This window comes from Impatiens glandulifera, chromosome 3, assembly GCF_907164915.1.
Source record: "Impatiens glandulifera chromosome 3, dImpGla2.1, whole genome shotgun sequence".
NCBI lineage: Eukaryota > Viridiplantae > Streptophyta > Magnoliopsida > Ericales > Balsaminaceae > Impatiens > Impatiens glandulifera.
Window position 1 is genome coordinate 9303253 of NC_061864.1, and position 22130 is coordinate 9325382.

At 29.8% G+C, this 22130-nt stretch overlaps 4 protein-coding genes and 1 long non-coding RNA gene across 5 annotated transcripts; 2 read left to right on the forward strand and 3 right to left on the reverse strand.

The window, feature by feature from the left end:
* Nucleotides 1-1526: 1526 nt before the first annotated feature.
* Nucleotides 1527-2957, reverse strand: LOC124932753. The gene is made up of 4 exons (XM_047473431.1): nt 2589-2957; nt 2324-2488; nt 2029-2082; nt 1527-1825 (listed from the first exon to the last, which is right to left on the reverse strand). Exons 1-3 carry the CDS (start codon nt 2908-2910, stop codon nt 2048-2050), a joined length of 522 nt encoding a protein of 173 aa, XP_047329387.1. The 5' UTR covers nt 2911-2957; the 3' UTR covers nt 1527-1825; nt 2029-2047.
* A 131-nt stretch (nt 2958-3088) lies between these two features.
* LOC124932754 lies at nt 3089-4197 on the forward strand. Its single transcript, XR_007098775.1, has 2 exons — nt 3089-3225; nt 3923-4197. It is a non-coding gene; the product is annotated as an uncharacterized LOC124932754 (long non-coding RNA).
* A 5534-nt stretch (nt 4198-9731) lies between these two features.
* LOC124932333 (probable BOI-related E3 ubiquitin-protein ligase 3) lies at nt 9732-10921 on the forward strand. Its single transcript, XM_047472954.1, has 3 exons — nt 9732-9830; nt 9931-10243; nt 10333-10921. Exons 1-3 carry the CDS (start codon nt 9778-9780, stop codon nt 10903-10905), a joined length of 939 nt encoding a protein of 312 aa, XP_047328910.1. The 5' UTR covers nt 9732-9777; the 3' UTR covers nt 10906-10921.
* Nucleotides 10922-15825: 4904 nt separating this feature from the next.
* On the reverse strand, nt 15826-17368 carry LOC124931619 (protein WHAT'S THIS FACTOR 1 homolog, chloroplastic). Its single transcript, XM_047472129.1, has one exon. It carries the CDS (start codon nt 17018-17020, stop codon nt 15845-15847), a length of 1176 nt encoding a protein of 391 aa, XP_047328085.1. The 5' UTR covers nt 17021-17368; the 3' UTR covers nt 15826-15844.
* Nucleotides 17369-19236: 1868 nt separating this feature from the next.
* LOC124929666 (transcription factor JUNGBRUNNEN 1-like) lies at nt 19237-20690 on the reverse strand. Its single transcript, XM_047470067.1, has 4 exons — nt 20435-20690; nt 20196-20277; nt 19775-20106; nt 19237-19707 (listed from the first exon to the last, which is right to left on the reverse strand). Exons 1-4 carry the CDS (start codon nt 20585-20587, stop codon nt 19237-19239), a joined length of 1038 nt encoding a protein of 345 aa, XP_047326023.1. The 5' UTR covers nt 20588-20690.
* Between the last annotated feature and the right edge of the window lie 1440 nt (nt 20691-22130).

Here is a 22130-nt window from a genome sequence, read left to right on the forward strand (position 1 = left end):
ATAATTATTTTTTGAATGCTATTTATTTATTATTATTTTTTTAAATTAATTATATATATAATTATTAATAATTTATAATTATATTTTTTTAAATAAAATTTTCAATTTCAAATAATTCTTGATTTTACATACTTCACACATTTAAATAAACTCTTGATTTTTACACATATTCAAACTTAAAAACCTCATCAAAATAGTGATCAAACTACCTTGAAGGCATTTGGTAGCACATATTTTTGTTATATAACTGAGAACACCTTTCAATTAAATATTATACTTTTTAAATTTTGAGGTTCATTTTCTTTCCCGTGTAAAATCATTATCGAAATGATTAGTGGTGGAGAATGAACCAATAATGGTTTGCCATTAGTATTGAATCTTGTTTGTATCTATATCTTTGCAATAATGTTCATTTTCCTTTTTATTTTTTTTAAAAAGGACTTGACATCGATTGATCCATGTCTGATCAATGTCGATTGTCGAATCAACTATTAGTGGGTTTCATTTAACACCATAATGTTAGATTTATTGGACTAATAAATATAAATAATGTGTTTGGGCTATTTTTATTCGGAATTCAATAAAAATAAAGTGATCATGAATAAGTCACATAATTAATATAATTAATTATGTGACTTATTCAATAAAAAATAATAAATACTTAATGATCACTTTATTTTTATTAAATTCCGAATAAAAATAGCCCAAACACATTATTTATATTTATTAGTCCAATAAATCTAACACATAAAAATATATTTATTATTAAAGAGATCAATAACAGACAGCTTAGTCAAAAAGTCTTCGTGAAAAAACAAAATACAAATACATAAATTTAATTAAATAAGCTCCTAAATAACATAATATTCTCTACAATAAAAATATCATTTTTGTAACGAAAACTTGTAATTGGGTTATGAGTCATACATAACTCATAAGGATCAAACCACACATTTCTCTTTTAAAAGAAACAAAAGAAGTTATCATGTCACGTGGAACTTTAATTAATTTGACAATGATTGATATTTGATAATAATATAAAATTCAATCTCAACTTGTTCAAAGATATATTATTTTTGTACCCAACAACAAAAGTAACTCCTAAAACAGTTTCAAGGGCATCTGCACAAATAAATCATAGTAACTAATTTTATTTTGACTATATTGCTATTGAAGCCTTTGTGTACACGAGTCGAGTCGAGTATCACTTCCAATTCGTTACAGCAGTGATAATAAACATCACTTACTATGCATAACCCGATAGAGATGGAACAGGAGCACAAAAAAAGGTTGTCAATGTTTAAAAACAGCTTAAAAATCTCATTCAATAAAAGGATAATGCTTTACCACTATTCTTTATGAAAGCGATTCAAAAGGAAGGACCGCGTTCTTTTCAGTAAATTGACATATGCAAATGCTAGTAGCTAAACAAGGCCTTACGTGTTAAAAAAGTGCGGGGTTCATTGAATTTGAATAAGTTACATAATCGACAAAAGATTGAAAGAATCAAAATTAGAGGAGAGTAAGATGACATCTGGCTGGCCAATCTCATGACTAATAAACAAATGCAATTGCAGCAGCATTATATTTCAGAATCATGATATGATCTTCACCAAAAGCAAAATAACAAAAGAGTTGAAAATAATCAAGTAAAGTTGAACAAAAGTTCTCTACGAAATCAATTCTGGGTTTTTTTGAAATAATTCAATCAAGCTATATGAATTAAAAGCACATACACTTCATACAAGTTAATGCCGTGTCAATCACAGATCATGAAAAGCTAAAACTTCACTATGTGATCCACATTTCTGTTCAGAACCAAAGCCTGTATTTCCATACACAGTAAGCACAATTAGTCTTTTCTGCCCAAGGTGCATTTTGCTTTTCAAAAGAAACTAACTTTACCCAAAGAATCTAAAGCCATATGCAATTTTCATGGTTATCGATACGTAGTTCTCTATACACACTACGAAAACACAGCATGAAGCGTTTAATTGGGTTAAGCAAGTCTCGTGCCTTAAAAAATACCTCTCAATGACAGCCCACTCTAATGTTGCCTTGCAATTCCCATTTGGTGTGTCTCTGCAAATTAAAACAAAGTCAAGGTCTTTGAAAGCAGTGAAGCATCCTAATTGCAGTTATTCATCAATAACATGAAAAAAGGAGAGATGATATGATGCACACATGTAAATGAATTTACTAACCATACCAATCATTTCTAACCTTATTCATGAAATTGAGCCTTGACAGTGAATATAATATTCCAATCATGGGAAAAATAGAAGCAGATATTGCAATATACTCATGTAATGGATAAAACTACCTTGAGTAGATCCTGTAGAAAGCATCCGATCAATATTATCAACACGGCGTTGTATACTTCTTAAGAGAGAATTCAATGATGACACTCTTCTCCTAACACCTGAAATCTTCACAGCGTGCTGCACTATGAATGGAAGTGGCGCATCTTCTAGCAATTGATCAAGTTCTGAAACATAACTCAATCAAAATTTACCAGCTAATGATAAGTATTTGACCTAATCACAGCAAAATAAAACTAGTCTGATTTCTCACCAGAGAATTATTACCTTGAGTAAGGCGATCAAGGGAGAAAGAGAGCTGATCTTGACTGCGGCTCGCATCTTCAGCTTTTGAATCAAAATCCCTAATAACAGAGGACAACATGGACGAGAGAGCCTTAGCTATTCCAGAAGATTCATTTTCGATTCCTACCGAATCTTCCACGCCGGATGTAGATTCATCGAGAGCCGGAACTTCATCAGCATCGGAAGAATCCCTAACAGGTAATTGTCTTTCCGATGCGCTGGGTTCAACTACATCATTTTCAGACGGCGAATCGCCGACCGTGGATTGTACAGGATCAGTAGATTGCGAGATTCCGGTGGACATTAGCTATCAATCTGAATTTCCGATGAGAATCAGAGATGATCAAAAGATCAATGAAGATCTGTAAAAGAGTAGAAGAAACTTATTTATTTTGTAGGCCCAAACATAAGTCCATAAAAATTGTATTTAAATAATAGGGCCCATTTAAAATTTAGCCCATTTATATCTAGGTCAGTTCGCCACATAGTACTCCTATATATATATCGCAGGCGTAGGTCATTCACTTATCGCGCGGCGGAAGGAAGGAGGGGTTTCATCAGAAATATCAACGAGTTAAGCAAGTTGTAAGCGAGATCCACTTCAACAATGAGGGCTAAGGTTAGATTTCTTCAATTTGATCGTACCTTAGATTGATTTTAGTTGTATTGTTGGATCTCAATTACATTTGAACGAGATTTTTGACAGATCGAGAAGAAGTTATCGATTTCTTGTTCTTGTTTGTGTAGATTTGTGTAGATTAGTATGTTATTTAAACAATTATTTAGTTTTCCGATGTTAATATCGTATATAATCATAAATTGGACCTCTTTCGGCCATGTTTTAATATTTGATTCAATTGCTGGAGGTGGAGCTTTGTTTTTCTATGTTCTTATTAATCTTATAGTTTTTTTTGTACATATTGGAAATTTGTTCTAGATTGAATTACATGAGAACATTTGTTTGATTTTGATACAGTTTCATGATGATAGTGTTTTCCATTGAAATTCATTGTTTCAAAATCCTGTTTTACAAAATATTTCCCTGATATTCATTGTTTGAATCTTGGTTTCTTAAATTTATAATCTTGGAAGAAGGGTTCTTGTTTGCTTTTGAACGGATCATAGATTCGTTTTGTACATTGGATCTAATTCATTCTGTTGAACAATTGGTAAGAATCAATTGTTGAACATTAGAAGTTCATATAACTTTGTTTTCTCAGTATGACTGATTTTCATTTGGGTCAATAGTATGAATCCATTCATCAAAATATTGTATTCTCTTTGTGCGTTATTTAACTTTGTTTACTAAATTGCAGTGGAAGAAGAAGAGAATGAGGAGGTTGAAGAGGAAGCGTCGAAAGATGAGACAGCGATCCAAGTAGAGTGATGATCATCTTCTTGGTCACAAATAATGAGAGTTTTTTTATGGCTTCCATTTTCCTTATCATCCACATGTTAGGGTTTATGGTGGTGTAATGCAGTTTATTATCTTTTCTGGACTTACTCTTTGTGTCATCGCAGTAGTGGTTTTGATACAATTATATGTCAAGGATTTTAGTAGATCATTATAATTAATCTTATTTTGACTCTTTAATTACTGTTTTCTGTCATTTATTATAACTTATTGCATTAAGTCACAATGGTTTCTTCCATTTTCTTCATTGATCATGTTGTTCATAAAGCCTTAAACTATACCATGGACCCTTTTATCACACTACTACTATATATGTTTCCAACCATTTTCACATTTTCAAAACAATAATTTTCTAATTTCCCAAAAAAAAATAATGTTCTTTCTTTGTCTTATTTTGTTTCTCTTATGCAATCATATATTTGTGTTCTCATTTATTTGACTACTTACCTAATCATTTGAAAGAATCAATATTAATCACTACTTACAGGTGATATATTTGCTTCTCTTGAAACTCTTATGTATACACCTTAATTATTTATTATAATATTTATATAATATATAATATTTGAAACAAGAAGTTGATAAAACTAGGTTATCTTCAATTCCAATTTAGTCACTTTTGAATAGGGGTGTCCAATATTTGGTCTGAACCGAATATCCGACCGAATTCGAATAAACCGAATTCGAATTATATTTTCGGTTTTCGAATCGAATTTTAAATCGATTCGAATTCAAATACGGTTTTCGGTTTGGTTTTCGAGTTTAGGTTTCAACTCGAAAACCAAACCGAAAACCGAATTCATTTTTATTATTCTTTATTATTATTATTTATTTTTATTATATAACTTATTACATATTATATATTAAATTATCATGGCCTCTTACTAAATCTCTAAATTAAATCCATAATTCCTCATTCATTTTCTCTTTTCTCTGGCTGTCCACACCTTTCAACCGCCATATATTGTTGTCTTCGACACTGTTTTACTTTCGTCGTTCAATTGTCGAATATATATTGGCGTTAATCACTAAAAGTTTTGAAGCAAGAAATTGTGAAAACTAGGTTATCTCTAAATATACATGAAAAAGAGTAGCTGAAAATTTATTTTTACTTATATAGTGAAATTATTTCAATTGCTTAGGCACTGTCTAGTTGAACCGAGGCAGTGGATAGTCATTACCGCCTACCACCAATATATGAGGTACATTCAAATTTAACATACATATTAGCCCAAATTTACTATTGTAACATTGAAAAAGGTAGTATTTCAAACTGCATAATACTTTAATGTCATACAAAAAATATATATTTTGAGAACGATTTTTAAATACATTCATACTTTAAGGACCCATCTATATATTAGCCCATTTACATTTTAACCATTATTAGTTACTTTCTTCAATTATTATTTAATTACATAAAACAATATTGTGCATTAAATTGTTATTATATACCGTAGGTTGATTTTTGTGGTTATAATAGAAGATTTTAAGCCTTACTTTTGATTGAAAAATGTTGCAAGAATTAGGTATTGATTTGAAAGAAAAACGACAGAAAAGTCTTAGGGACTGGAAGTCTTGAGTCTATCCTTTGTTGGACTAGGCTATAAATTTTGACTATCAAAGTCACCCTTCATATTGAGGGTAACCTAATGTATGACATTACTACTCTAATAATTTATTATTATTTATTTAACTTAAAAACATTTTTAATAAAAAATGACTTGTAATTTTATTTTCTCATCATAGTTTTACCACTTAAATCATGTTACAATGAGAGGTCTTGGAACAATTAAGCCTTGTTTCTAGTTATTTAAATATCTTTGTTCACAGTGTAAGTTATTTGGTAGAATTGTTTTTTTTAATTAATATAATAAAACGTATTTAAATCTAATTTTAATTGATGTATTAATTAAGATATAACTATAAAGATGAATGAATTATTTAAGCATTCAAATAACATAAACTAAACTAGTCCTTTATTATTAAAATAAATTTATTTTTTTAATACAATTTATTACATTCTATTTATTTTTTACTTAAATTCTTCACTTTTTTATAACTCTAAATAACTCAAATTATTCAAATATCCCTAAAAGGAGTAGACCGATTTCTACTTCATTTTGTGTATTGTAAATATTAGGGTTAAACAAAAAAATCCGACCCGAAATCTTTGATCCGTTGATCCGTCCGATCTGATCCGAAAAAATCCGAATCCGATGGATCGGATATCGATTTGATCCAATATTTTTACCGGATATCCCAAAACCGATCCGGTGAGTTTTAAAATTTAAAAATATAATTACATATTTATAAAAATTACCAACTCTAAGGGCCTAAACAATAATTAGTCTATTTTAATTATTTGTCTAAAATAGTATTTTGGTAATCAACCGATATCTTTTTATTTTAAAAGAAATATTGATTTCATTTTGACATTTAGTTATATTTTTATATGTATTGTAGTTATGAGTTAAATTCATAATTTAGATCTTTAATAGAATTGTTTATATTTTTTAACATATGAACAAAATCAGATCGACGGGTATTCTTTTGGCTGTTCTAATCCGGTGTTTTCGGATCAGATTGATCGGATATCAGGTCGGATACGAATCACAAATTAAAAAAATATTAAGGCGGATATCCAATCCGAAATACTGGATCAGATCGGATTAGTAGGTTTGTCCACCTAGTAAATATATAGATAAATATATTGAGTATTGAAATATATATAATTTAAATACAAACTTAAAAGGATTATACAAATAAAATTAGTTTATAATAGTTTTTATTCTAAAATAAATGTATGTAGTGTGTGACTAATTAAATAAATTAAAAATATATATATTTAACATGCTACCAAAACAATTTGGTGAAGTAAAGAAATAATTTTGCTTGTTTTTTAATTTAGGACATTTGAATAATTAAGTGCTTTTTATAAAAGTTATGTTATTTGTGTAAAAATAATTGTGAGGTATAAATTATTAATTAAAAATGTTATTATGTTATTTGTTTGATGATATTTCAATCATGTAATTGATATGAAAATTGATGATAGGATATTGATTATCCCAATGTGTTAATTTCAAAAAAAAGTAGTTAGGTTATGGAAAATTATTTTTTTGGTATTTGTTTTACATTAAAAAATATATTATAAATAAATATATACTTATTTTAAAATGTCCTTTGTTAATAATAATTTAAATAATAATTATTTAAAATGTATATAGTTTCATAATAAGTATTTAGTTTTTCTTAAGAACTACTTTTTTTTTAGCTTGTAATAATTTTAATGAGATTTTAAATAATGGTATGGTGAGATATCACTTAAAAGAAATATAAGCTTTAATTAGAGTTTTGAATTAAATAATAATTTCTCAATTTTATTTACAATATTATAATACTTGTCTTCTTTATATACAAACTTACCTAGTAAAATTTATAATTTTTATATGGTAATTTCTTTTTGGATTTTTAATTATAAATTTAATTATTTATAACCCACAAAATAGGTATGACTCTTATTTAAATATAAGATTTTTTTATTGTGAGAATCAATTTTGAGATATTTTCTCTATTATATAATAATATTATAGTATTATACGTTTCAACTTTATATATATATATATATATATATATATATATATATATATATAAAAAATAAAAAAAAATAAATAACAATATTATTAAAAGGTATTACTATTAACCTTACTATTATTAAATTATAATTTTCTAAACTATGATAAAAGTATATTAAAAACAATAAAATATATAGGAAATAATTATTTTGAGTAATCTCATTCAATGATTTTATATTTAGTAATATACATACATTTTAAATATAGAAAATTATTTAAGGAAAATAATACTTTTGGCGAGAAATCCAAATGATTATAATTTTTTTACTTATAATATATATAATATTATTAGTAAAACTAAACTAAAAAAATAACATATTAAAAACATCCCTTGAAATATTATTACCACCAAGAATTTCCCATGAACAAAAAAAAATGATTATTTTATATTTAGTTGATAAATATACTTACAAAATATATATTATAAAAAAAAAATACAATTAAATTTTTTTGAATAAAAATATATAATTAATAAATATTTTATTAAATATATTATTTCATATTTTAATTCATATAATTGACTTAGAAAGGTATAATGTGACCGTTTTAAAATATATTCTTAATTATCTCAAAATCTACGTGCCTTTGTTTTCAATTAATCTTCGTCTTTCTTTTTAATATCTTTTAAAAAAATGGTCAAACATTAATAAGTATAATCTCAAAATTCAACTTGACTAATTTCTTGTCCAAATTTAATACTAAATTTCAAATAAGGATTCCATTAATATAAAAATTAGTTTATGGATTGTATTTATCGAGATGAATAATTAAAAGCTGTTAAATTTCAATTTCATAACATTGTTTAGTTTATTTACTAAATTATTAAGACAATTTGGAAAAAAAAAAAAAAAAAAAAGGTAACATGGCTGGTCGTAAACAATTTTATTTTTTCGAAAAAAGAAAAAAAAAAGTTAGGGACGCGGTTCTGACACGTACGTGGCAATATCCATGTGTGTCATGTCATCTGACCAATTGTTTAATATTATAAACAATATTAAATATAGTAAGTAGTAAATTAAATCAACATGACTGAATATTTATTCAAATTGTTTGACATTTTGAATGAGTATTTGAAAATATATAAGAATAAAAATATCATATATTAAACTATTTTAATACATTCAAATGGTATAAAACTGTACTATACTTAAATAACATAATTATTTCAAAATCTTAACATCTCATTTGCCAAATAAAATAAAAGATGATAACATTATTTTATTAAAAACCAATACTCACTTTATTTAGAAACTAATAAAGTTAAATAAAATCATATATATATATATATATATATATATATATATATATATATTATATATATAATTGTCAAATTGGAATTTTATTTATTCCAAAATAATTGATATTCCATATTTTTTTCAATCCCACAATTTGAAGTTTATTACTGTTTATAGTTATACATAATTAATGATTTAAAACTTAATATATTACCTAAATTATATTTATAAATAAATAAATAAAATATTAATATTACTAATTTTAATTTTAAGAATAATAAAATTACTAATATTATACCTTACCGCAAAATATCAATTTTTTCGATATCAATGATATATACCGATATCGTAAATATATTAATTTTCTTATATTGAAACTTTCTATACGAGATATAAGGTCTGACTTCTCCTAACTAATTTAACTACCAAATATAATTAGACTTTGATTACCTAATTTTGAGTTTATTTAAGTTAAATATTTTTTTAAATATATAATAATAATATTAATAGAAATTAGAAACATGATTTTAAAGTTATTTCAACATAAATTCACTTTCCAATTTCCATACAACCGTAAATGTATAATTATATTACTTAATTTATCATCAATTAACATAATAAAGATATTTAAATATATTTGAAGGACGGTTGGTGAGAAAGAAAGAGTAATAGTAAAAGTAAAAAGTAAATTGAGGAGAGATTATCGGTAATCTAATGGGTGGGGTACATCCTACATGGATTATACCCGCTTTTAACTCAACCCGTAAAGTACACTAAAACAATCTCTCTAAAAAAGAAAACCCAAACGTTACGGTCCGATTTCCTATATATATTTTCCTCTGCACCCATTTCCTCCTCGTTTTCTTCTTCTTCCTCTTCCTTCCATGTTCATGGCTGTTGAAGCTCAACGCTCTATTTTTTGTAACGCCCAGATGAGGTAATATATATATATATATTTTAATTATATGTTATTTAAAATTATTTGTTTTTGTCAAGAATGGAAACTAATCCATCCTTTGTTGTGTTTGTTTATTAAGGGAGATGATGATGATGAACGGTGTTAATGAAAACATGATGAACACATTCAATAATGTTGATCAGATAGGGTTTGAAACTGATCTGGTTCCAATCGATGACTCTTCCATGGCTAGAGCTGCTGCTGCTGCTGGTGGTGGCTCTACCAATAGTGGGCTTACTTGTAACTTTGCAATATCATCAAGAAAGAGATCGAGAACAGATTCTTTTACTGATATTCATCAGTTTACAAGCAGCGACAATAATAATAACATGTATTCACAGATCCATCAGCAACAGTATCAGTTTGAAGTTGACAGGATAATTGCCTTACACGTAAGAACATGGCCAGTGGCCGTACTTAAAAAAGATTGTTTTTTTAATTTGTACGTAGAGATTGAATGAATGTGTTTGGATATTTGCAGAGTGAAAAGTTAAGATTGGATATGGAGGAGAGGAGGAAGAAATATGCGAGAAGGATAGTTGCGGTGGTGGAGGAAGGGATGATGAAGACTTTGAAAAGTAAGGAGGAAGAGATTGAGAATATTGGTAAATTAAACTGGGTATTGGAAGAAAAGGTGAAATCTTTAATGATTGAGAATCAGATTTGGAGAGAGCTGGCTCAGGCTAATGAGGCCACAGCCAATGCCTTGAGGAGTAATCTTGACCAGGTTCTAGCTAAGGTAAGATCAGATGATGTTCAAACTGTCGGCGGCCCATTGTTGTTTGATCATGATGACCATGAGACGGCAGAGTCTTGCTGCGGCAGCAACTTCGATTATGATAATGAAGGAGAATTGGTCGGCGGTGTTAGTAGAAAGAATTACAATAGTACTATTGATGATAGAGTTTGCAAATGTTGTGGGGAGATGGAATCGTGCGTTTTGGTTTTGCCATGTCGGCATCTGTGTTTGTGTACAGTTTGTGGTTCGTCGGTTCATATTTGTCCTGTTTGTAACTCTATTAAGAACGCAAGTGTCCATGTTAATTTTTCTTGAAAAACAATTATAAATAGATAGATAAATAGATACAACAATCAATATTATCCCCATTCCATTCTATTCTTTAAACTATTTTTTTTTTTAATTTGGTCATGATCTAATTAAGATGGATGGGGGGACCGTAAATGAGATAAGGGTGTGGAAAAAAAAGATGTGTAATTTGAAGTTGGGTACATAATTGCGTATGTTAGACGACGGTGATCAGAGTATGCGTTATGGGTCATCCCTAACTTTATTCCTGGTTTAGAAAGTTGAACCAAAAAAAGGACACAAAGATGGTTACTTTTATTCGGATTCAAGATTTCTCCAAAAGGCTCATGGGACCACTTTTGTCTCGCCTTCTTGTCGGGTCAGGAACGAACGAAACCCAAAACTTTTGAACTTATAGTTTTGATTTCATTAAGATTTACAAATTTTCCGGGTTTAACAAGAGATGAATACCCCTAATAAACTCGATTCCGTGCTCCAAAAGAGAATCAAAACAAACAACCCATAGGAATAAAATGTATGATCTTTACCATAATAAGTTACAAATTTTATTTATTTGGTCAATAGATTGAAAAAATAAACAAAAACGGAATAAAATTAACCGCTTTGGAAGACGTGATGTGATTACTACCACCACTACCATATTTATTAATTCTATAATAATGGAAAGATAAAGGAAATTAATTGGACAAAGGTGAGAGAATATATATATATGAAATTAAAGATGGTACCTTTAAATGGATAATTAGTTAATTTTCTCAAAAAGAAAAAAAAAACGGATAACTAGTTAGGGGCCGGTCCGGTCCGGACAGGGGTGGTGTGGTGGTGACCAGACCTGTCGTCCATATTTATTGAGTTTGTTTCTTGTTTATGGTTTCATTAATTAAAATATTTTTCTTTTTTCTAGCATGTTATTGCACTTAAAGAATCATAATCATAATAATAATAATATTGAATAGAAAAAAACATAAATGCGGGTGGGTCATGGGTGAGTGGGTGGGTCTATTTTACTACCCACGTGAATTTTGATTCCTACATACACTTTTACCTCATTTCCTCTCCTTTTTTTCCCCACTTACAAGTTGACTAAGTATTTATATATTTTAAACTATCTTATTATTATTATTTTTATTTATATTTTTATATATTATTAATGAATATGTATAAGTGATTGTGAGATATGAACAACTGTTTAAATTATGCAGATTTAGACAATAATTATTTTACAAGCTGTCATCAAAACACAAATATCATCATAAGTAGTAGATAGCTAGATTAGATATATAGGTGTTGGTCCACTAATTTGTAGATGTCACAAAGATTAAGGTTTACAAATGAAAATAAAAAAAATAAAAATAAAATAATAATTGAAAAAGCTTAAAAGTCAGAAACGGCCAAATTTAGGCAAATTAATTCCCCCTTCCCCCTAAGCCTTAACAAATTTCTTAATTTTTACAAGTCATAATCAACTCTATATACATTACATACTTATCTAATTAATTAGGTTTTGACTTGTAAATATATTTATACACTTAACATTGTTATACACCACCAGCTCTAACATATCTCATTTTGTTTATTAGAATACAAATAAAATGTAGCATTCAAAGTGGGGGCATCATCTACCTTCATTGTGACATTGCAAATTTTATCAACTCTCTTACATTTGTCGACATGTTACGATAAAGATTTCTTTAGCGTCAAACATCACATGAGTCATATTTAATTGGAATGTTCAAACCTTGTTCGTTGGTGTTGTCTCTGTCATAAATGATAAGAATTAAACTTGAAATTTCAATTTTTTTTATCACTTGAGCCATGACCATGATAGTTATGTATTTGTTTAAACAAACAAAACACATATAGGAATAAACAATAAATTAATTAGACGTGTAATTAAATATAATTAATAATAAAGAAATTAAAGAATAAAATCTCAACCTAACATGATGAAAGTAGAGAAATTCGATCTTATTGGGTTGTGTAGAACATGCTATATATAAATAAAGAAAGAAAGGTATTGGTTTAGCTAGAGAATTGCAATGAAGACAAAAGTTTGTTTAAGGAATACATCGAATAAATAAAGCATCATGGATGAATAGTAGACAATATGATTAATTAAGGTATCAACTTAATTAATCTAATAAAATATTCTAATAAAGAATAGTGGACTGTTTCAACATAATGGGGGTTAATTAGCAAGATCTAATTAATGTAATGTAATGAATGAACCATGGAGGGTTGTTAAAAAATGTTATCTTTTTTAGTCCATTATAATTGGGATTCATGTGAAAAGGGGAAGAAATGAATAATATGAGGTGCCAAAATGACAAACATCATGTGGAGAGTGTTTTGGTTAAGTGGTGCACTCCTCATATTAATTAATTAATTAATTATTATGGGTATATATATATGGAATATGGATGATGATGATGATCATCCTTTTAACAAACAAAGTGATAAGCTATATATACATAGAATATGGACTGACTAATTAATTAAAGAAGTGAAATAAAATAAAGGTGAGAGACAGATCGAGCCATGAATTGAATGGTAGATATGTGCTGCACTCATAATGTGGGTCCTTGATGATGGTTCTTGGCTCATTAGCCATTAATTATGCTTCCATTTTTCTTGTTTGAGGTTCCAAATTGTGCCATCATCATCATTATCATCATCACTCAGGCCAACCATTTGCCGACTATTCTTACTCTAAATCCTCACCAATTTTAATTGAAAATATAAAAAAAATATGAATTGAATACCCATTCATCCATCCATCCATCCTTTTTGAAGGTAACAACAACACTTGATCATTTAGATTAGTATATATATATATATAATAATGGTCTTAATGATGAATTGACCTACATTATTATTATTATGATTATTATTAATATTGTCTGAGACTCTGCCTGATCTAAACACATGAAAGAATCAAATAATAATAGTATAGTGGCTTCCTCATCTTTTCTCTGCATTTTCCTTTCCAACGTGCATATGTGTGTAAAATAAGCCAACTTTGTCCTTTTATTTTAATGTTTTGAAATTTGAGTAGTTATAAGAATCCCACCATCCAAGAATTGTGCATCTTCTCATTGTTCTCTTCTTTAACATGTCCCCAGTCCCCACCACACTAAAAAGGACACCCAAATATCACTTCTCTCTCTCTCACACACACACACACACAGTTCAGTGGTCAAGTCAGGCTATGGATTAATGGATGGATGGAGGGATGCCCCTCGAAACAAACATTTCTTTTGTCCGTGATTGTCACAAGAATCAACCAACCCATATAGGCATGCTTACTCTTTACAATTCTTTCTACTGTTAATGGAAAAACAAATCATCATGCTTTATTATTATTATTATTATTGTTATGGCTCTATGTGTATGTCTTTTATACACTATTTCTTTCCATTCGTATCAAACACAACAAATGTATTACATTTTTGCACAAAATTTGATACCAAAACATCCACTCATAGCATGTGTTTTCAAATAAAGTTCAACTTGGGTATGATAGATAGGTATAAATAAAAGGAGAAATGAAAGGAGGCAGTCAATATTGATATTAAGGGATGGACATAAAAAAGAAGAAGAAAAAAAAAAAAAGAGAAAATATCAATGACCCATTCTAATACACATCATCATAGATTTCAATTTGTATAATGAGCAAACAAACCTTTATTGTGAGAATTTCAATCCCACTTCAATTGGTCTACTTTACTCGGATGGTTCCCTTGCAAGTGGAGTCAGGCTAAAGGCATAATAATAATAATAATAATAATAATAATAGACAATATATATTGCAACTTTGAATCCATAAAGCCACTATATATGGATGAAAGCACTTAAAAGCAAAGTTTCAACAACAAAACAAACAGTGAAAAGAGGATATCAGCTTCTTCCACTATTCTTTCCCTAGATTATGACAGATTTTCGTGTTTTATCAAATTTCTTTGATGTCTCCAGCATTAACCACAGTAAAAAGTTCACCACTCAAAAAAATATATTTTACTATGTTGTTTGGTTATGTGGACCATCACCAAACAAAGGAGAAACTCATTATGGCTGTTTTACTAGTGCCCATTTAATACAATTACATTAGTCACTAGTGATAGTTTTCCTACTTTTTTCTGAAACTTGCACTTTCCAAGTAAATTAGGAGTAAATTCAATGGTTTGATCATCAAGATCAAAGTAATAGTAGTAGTAGTAGTGATGATGTGCATTTACGCGTAAAATAAAAATGAAAGAATTTCTCGGCCCACAGTTGATGGACCATAGAAGAAACTACAGATACGAATTCAATTCCAAGTTGCATGATTATGGACATTGAAAAATGGTCCTTCCATGGCTTTTTGCATGAGTGGGGTATTGAATCCTTTAATCTCAGGTCTACACGGTTAGGTTAGGTTTGTCATTGTATGTGTGGGCCATAAAGTCCTTATCTTTCCCAATTTTTTCCTAACATTAATCCAAACATGATGTATCCGACAAGATTGGGTTTTTATCTAGATGATGATGCACCATCGAGCCAGGATTTTCAACAATAAGATAATCAACATATAGCTGTTAGCTCATATTAGAATTCAGAACAATCAAGTCAAACCATCACATCTTGGATATAATCCATATGAACATAATAGAAAAAAGAAATAATTATACCTAATAATGTCACGCCAACAAACTTTTCTCCTTCCCACTGAAAAAAAAAGATAGATGCTTCATCTTGAGTGTGTGGTGTGCAAGGAACATGTAGTACAACGTAAAGGCCAAAACCTGCAAGACAAACCTAAAGTAGAAAAGCATCAAATAAAACTATGGTCTCGGCCTTCTTGGAGTACATACACTCTGTCCAAGCACAATCAGACAGACAATCGATCATGCAAAAAACAATATCATGTTCAGTAAATGAAACAGTTAGTCTAAAAATTGATTTTTTTTCATTCCAGACTACCATGCCTACCACATAGTGAAACAAATTTATCTTGAAACAACAACATGGGACATTTTCCAATCAAATTTGAACCCTCATAAGCTTCTTTAAGGAGTACAGTGCTTCTTGCACCTTTGTTTGTGATGTAAAAAATACCATGGTGCTTTATCAGACACAGTAATAAATTAGCTGGTAATCGATACTCAACATGGAAAGCATCTAGCTGGAAAGATGTTAATCTCTTCTCCATGGTAAAACTGAGTAGTTCGTGAAGTACTGCTACCACGCGTTTTCTAGCTTTCGGATCAGCAAATTCAAATCTTCGCGCATTCAAGTAAGGAGAAGGGAATTCCATCTTCTGCCATCTCTCAAACTCTTCAAGGTAGCTTTTGTTTGGTCTAAACCCAGGAGGAAACTTCGTATGGAAAGCATAAGGGCCGGGAAAGTTACCATCTTTTGATATTCTAGCCTTCTTCCAGCTACTACTTGAGCTAAGAATCCCCTCTTGAGCCAATCTTTCCTCACGAGCTGTTACTGCTAGACTTGAATCCCAACTTTCCAAAATTAGATGAGCCCTTCCGTCAATATCTTTGATGGAAAAGTGCTCAGGGTATTTTGGAACGAAAGACTCCTTGAAGTTGAAAGGTAAACCAAGATCACTTTCAATAAATTCAATAGTTTCGATTGGAACTCGACATTCGACCGACAGCATTAACAGCTTCCGCAGTTTCTTAACCAAGAGGATTTCCATCTGCTCTCTCACATCATCTTCCTCTGCTGCAATCAATTTGGCTTTCTCCGTCAGCATGACTGCTGGTGGCGTTCTGTGACCACTACTGACATGAAAGATTGTGTTGTATTTCTCGATTACAGCCATGAAGTTCCATTTCCGAACAAACCCAACTTCTTTTTCTAGGTCTCTGAGAAGGAGAAATTGCTTCTTCTGAGCCTGTATAATGGATTTTAACTGCAGGATTGCACATGGTTTCTTTTGAAGATCCATGACTCTGTCAAGATCCTGGACTCTGTGATAGAGTTTCTTCTTAGGCCTTGCTCCTCCACCTGATTTTCGCATGACTGATACCCACATATACCATGATTTTCCAAACGAAATAGCACTGATAGAAGCTCCGGGACAACAAATGTGCGATGACAAAACAAAAGGTCTTCGATTCATAATCATACTGACGTGAAGACGAAACCCACTAAGAAATCCATCGATCAATTAGGATGACAGCATCCATGATGAAGCACCGGTGACCCGACACTACCATTACTTACTCAAAACAGAAAGTGATTGTCTTGCAGCCGGAAACGGGTAGAGAGAGCGAGAGCTTGGCCAGCGACCTACTAAGAGAGCCAATCGCCAACTCTTCCTACAAAGGGAAACCAGTGACGCGCGGCGGCGCGGTAGTCGGAGTCGGGTTTCAAGACTCGGAGTTACCGAACTACCCCGATTAATGATTGGGCGGGTCTGAATTCTCAAATCATCAAGGCCCAAGCCCTATAAGCGAAAGAAAGAGCATATTTGTCCTTGAACTTTTAACACTTTTACCCATTTTTACCACAATCATTATTGTTTTTCCAATTATTTTGTTATGCCGAACTAATTCTTAAATTGTCCGTCCCTAATTACATCCAATTTTATTTACTTTTATCAAATTTTGAACAAAACATTTTTTTTTTAATGATCTCTTTCACAATTACAATGAAAATTAAATAATAATGCTGGAATTAAGTAATGAAATTACAATCTTTAAGCCCTTAATTATGAATTAATTATTTAGATTAATTTAGGCATTAACATTGTAAAAAAATACAAAATAAAACACTTATGAACATCAAATAATTAATGAAAAATGAACAAATAAGAAAGGCTAGTTACTGGCAAACCGAGAGTTATACACTAACTTTGCTCTGCAATGTTGATGATATTAATGTTGATGATATTGTAAATTATAATTTTACTTCATCCCTCATAATATATCTGTTGATGATATTGTAAATTATAATTTTACTTCATCCCTCATAATATATAATCAGTGCCGGCAGCCCCCCGATAAAAATAAAGTTTATTTATTTATTTATTTATTTATTTATTTTTTGTTGTTGTTTTCCTAGATTTAATAATAAAAATTGATAAAAAAAAAATATTGTTTTTGGTGGGATTTGAACTCTTAACTTAAACAAAAATTTAAGTTTGTATATGGAACCACTATGTTACAATATTATATGTTTACAGATCATAAATTTATCTATATATCATATATATTTATTTATATATAAATTATATATTTTATTAAATGGGCTGCCCTGGGGAGTGGGCTACCCTAGCTCGAGGGCTTGTCGGGCTTACCCCAGTGCCGGCCCTGTATATAATATGTGTATTTGATTTGGAGTGAATTGAGTTTGAAAGAACAAATCTTAAATTTGTTAAAATATATATAATTAGAATATACTAGCATGTATTCGAGGATATATTTGCACGAGTTATTTAAATTTTATTTGTAATCGTTTTAAGTTTATGCGTGGATCAACTCACAATTCGATCCAAGTATCCATTTACTCTCACATATATATATATATATTTAAATTAACCACAACTCTTGACCCGACAATCCGACATTTTGAAAATTAAGCATTATTATATATATATATATATATATATATATTTCATAATGTTATTTTATTTAATTAATATATAAATAAAATATTTAAAAAATGTTTTTAAACAAATTCATTTTTATTTTTTTCATAAACCTAGATATGAGTGTTCCCAATTGGGCCGACATGACACTTTTATCCTAATATATACATAAGACTAAAAAAATATGTAATTTGATATTTTTTTTTAAATTAAAAGAGAACTAGTTTAATATTCTATATCCATGACCTTCGCTTAAATTCAAAACACTTTCAGTTGGAATAAAAAAAAAAAAGTGAAATGACGGATTAACACGTAGTCCGCAAACACATTTAACTATGCGCAGAAATTACTGTATGATGGGCTCGAACCCATGACCTCTTAAGGAGGTTTGGGTATCCACAATCTTATTGCCCGATAAACTTGAAAATGGATAGCTTGTTTGCAATAAGTATAGTAGATATATGGGCAAGTTTATAATAATATTTAAAAGAATTCAATCAAAAATCATAATGATGAGGACTGAAATTGAAATGTGCATGTACCTAAAGTATCTCTAAGAAAAAGAAGGAAATGTTAATAAAAAAAAGCTGTATATAGATAGAGATAGATAGAGAGTTACATGCATATGATGAATATAGTAGTGTGATTGAATTGACATCTCAAAGGCAATGAGTCAGTCAGTCAGTCTTATAAGATGTAGCTGATCAACTGCATGTGGATGCGTAACACTAAATTGAAGATTGATTAATTAATTATACTAGAAAAGGTTGATATGGATCATCATGATCAGCAGCATCAGCATCAGCAGCAGAGGAAAAGCAAGGATCTACAACAGAAGAAAGCATATCCCAATTCCCATACTTGATAATATTATTGTAGTTGTAGTAGTAATTATTCACGAGATTTGAATTATTGTTACTAGTTTCCATGTCCAAAACTGTGGTTGTCCTGCTAGTCTGCTGGTTGCAATCGGTAATAAGTAAATCTTGTTTATAATTCTTTTGTACTCCTGCTGCAAGCGGATCCCTGAAGTTAATTATATTCAAGGCTTGACTACTATTAATGTCCGATTCCAAGCTGCTGCTGCTTCTGCTTCTGCTGCTGCATGGCTTCGAAGCTAATTGTTTGGCCGTATGATCATCATCATGATGAGGCATGCATGAGTACTTCTTCTTCTTGTAGGTTAAGTTTCTTTTTAGAATGCGGCAAAGTGTCCAAACTTCCTACAAATTAAATCAATTAATTCAACCACATATCATATATATATATATATATATATAAATTACTTACAGCTTCTTGATCATGAACTTGAACAGGAGCAGAAGAAGAAGAAGGAGGTGGGAGGCGAAACTCGTGCATCATCCAGTCGGTTTTGGTACCCTTTCCGGCAGCTCCCCGATAGAAAACCAAAGATTTCTTGAGGCCTATTATGCAGTGGCGGCGGTGGCCTCCTCGGCCTCCTCCAGCTGTGGCGCCATAGACGGGCCTGTCGATTCCGGTGGCCTTCCAAAATCCGGAGGCTGTTACTCTGTTGGGCCTTATGCTGTTCTTGTATTTTCTACCTCTCTTGCAATAAAAGTACCATTCCTTCTCTCCCACGTTAATGTTACTGCCCCCGTCTTCTTCAATAACAATAACCAACTCTATATTATTATTATTATTAACTAATCCATTAATTAACCTATATAGCTAATTAACTTTGATGACATACTGCATGTGGGAAGATCCCAAGGATCGTATTTGTAGATATCAACATGTTTGATGAGCTCGATACTAGTGGGTATCTTATCAACCTGCAGTGCAGCACAGCAGTACTTTATACTTATAATAATATGCATGAATATTGAAAATAAAGAATCGAACCGCGGATTAATTTAACTCACTAAGATACTTTTTTGAAGAAAAAGAAAGAAAGAAGAATTAGCAGATTAAAAGAACGTGCGTGCGTACCTTCCTCCGAAGATAAAACCCTAAAAGCTCTTCATCTGTTGGATGGAACCGAAACCCAGGAAGTGGAACATCATCATCCTCCTCCTCCTCTTCTCCCACAACCACCACTTTGTTGTCGACATCGTTATGATGATCAGTAACAGAATTCATCATCACCTTTTTCTAGTTCAAGTACTAGCTAGCTAGCTAGTACTACTGTATTATCTGTGTTCTTAATTGTCGATCTGTTTATTTTTAAGAAAGAATATACATATATTTGTTTGTAGAGATCATCTGTCTATCTATTATTTACAATCGATGATCATATATATATAAATATGTGGAGACTGTATGTGACGTGGATAAATTGATCTCAATTCTCATTTTTATGGTCTGAAACGGGAAACCATTTTCTAGTGTAAAGTAATAAATATCCTAGCTAGACAGCAAAATAATATATATAATAAAAGTGACAATTCCAAACTGGGTCAAGCCGTAAGGTTTGAGTCAAACCAACAACATGATTGGGGCCCACACACACTAAAGGATGATCCATTATTGCTTTCGCTGAACAAGTCTTTCGCGTTGAATATATATATATATAGCTCTATTTATTACACCATTTATTTATGAAATTATATATTTTTGTTTTTGCAATAAATTACTATCTATTTCTTGCATTTAAAATTTAACTTTATTAAAATTATTGAAATATTAATATTGTTTCTTTTACACTTGCATAATTAAATACGAACAGAAATAGTAGAAATGGAATAAAGTTTTTTTTATTTAAATAATCCATTGTCAAACAAGTATAAGGGATGGGAGAAATTATAAACTCTGCACCACATGCCGACAAAGAAACTCTGCTTAGGTGTTGATTTATTTATATATTTTTTATTATTATATATATTTTAGGTGTAAATATATAAAATATTTATTTTATATAAATATAACAAATAATAAAAACCTATCGGATAGTCCAGGTCAGTGTTAAGAGTTTGCTTAAGAAACCAAAATGTCACAAGTTTAATTAAATTTTAAAATTTTAAGCGGAATCATTACTATTGAATATCAATGATTATATATATATATATATTTATTGTTGACCTTACATTATAAATTCCTGTTTTCAAATTAAATAATAATATATATCACATAAATCATATTCTTAATATCAAGTTTTTATTTAATGCATCAAATATTTATAGTTTAATTAGTTTAATAAAAAGAGGTTCTATATATATATAGTTAAAAACAATGTAATGGGGTACAAATTAGATTATATTTTCTTTCTAACTAGGTAAAGACTTGGCTAATTGTAAATTACAACTAAACTTAATTATCTTCAGTGAAGAAGAAGACAAAAATCAATTTAAAAAAAAAAATGAAACTCATCCAATTCCGCCAGTTGAAAGAAGTGGCGCCTAATTAATTTTATTATTATTTCTTCTAAATCAAATGAAAAATCAATCAGATTTATACAGGCAGATTTGAATATATATATATATATATTGGCTAATTTGACTGTTCCTTGGGGGGACATATTTGTTTGACTTTATTGCTCGTTCTGTCGAATTATAGTCGGGTTGATAAATGTGGAGCCCAACCATTTATTTGATTTTTAGTAAAATTATTTATATTGTTTTCTCAACTTTAGAGTTTGTTCGGCTTTAAATAATTTTTTTATTTATTTAAAAGTATTATAAGGATATTA

Coding starts and splice junctions, on each gene's coding strand:
- LOC124931619 (XM_047472129.1), bottom strand. CDS start 17,020: ATGATTATGAATCGAAGACCTTTTGTTTTGTCATCGCACATTTGTTGT.
- LOC124932333 (XM_047472954.1), top strand. CDS start 9,778: ATGTTCATGGCTGTTGAAGCTCAACGCTCTATTTTTTGTAACGCCCAG. Junction 9,831..9,930: donor TTTTGTAACGCCCAGATGAG/GTAATATATATA, acceptor TTGTTTATTAAG/GGAGATGATGATGATGAACG. Junction 10,244..10,332: donor ACAGGATAATTGCCTTACAC/GTAAGAACATGG, acceptor GGATATTTGCAG/AGTGAAAAGTTAAGATTGGA.
- LOC124929666 (XM_047470067.1), bottom strand. CDS start 20,587: ATGATGAATTCTGTTACTGATCATCATAACGATGTCGACAACAAAGTG. Junction 20,278..20,434: donor GGTTTTATCTTCGGAGGAAG/GTACGCACGCAC, acceptor GCTGCACTGCAG/GTTGATAAGATACCCACTAG. Junction 20,107..20,195: donor TTGGGATCTTCCCACATGCA/GTATGTCATCAA, acceptor TTGTTATTGAAG/AAGACGGGGGCAGTAACATT.
- LOC124932753 (XM_047473431.1), bottom strand. CDS start 2,910: ATGTCCACCGGAATCTCGCAATCTACTGATCCTGTACAATCCACGGTC. Junction 2,489..2,588: donor CCTTGATCGCCTTACTCAAG/GTAATAATTCTC, acceptor GTTATGTTTCAG/AACTTGATCAATTGCTAGAA. Junction 2,083..2,323: donor TTCTACAGGATCTACTCAAG/GTAGTTTTATCC, acceptor TTTAATTTGCAG/AGACACACCAAATGGGAATT.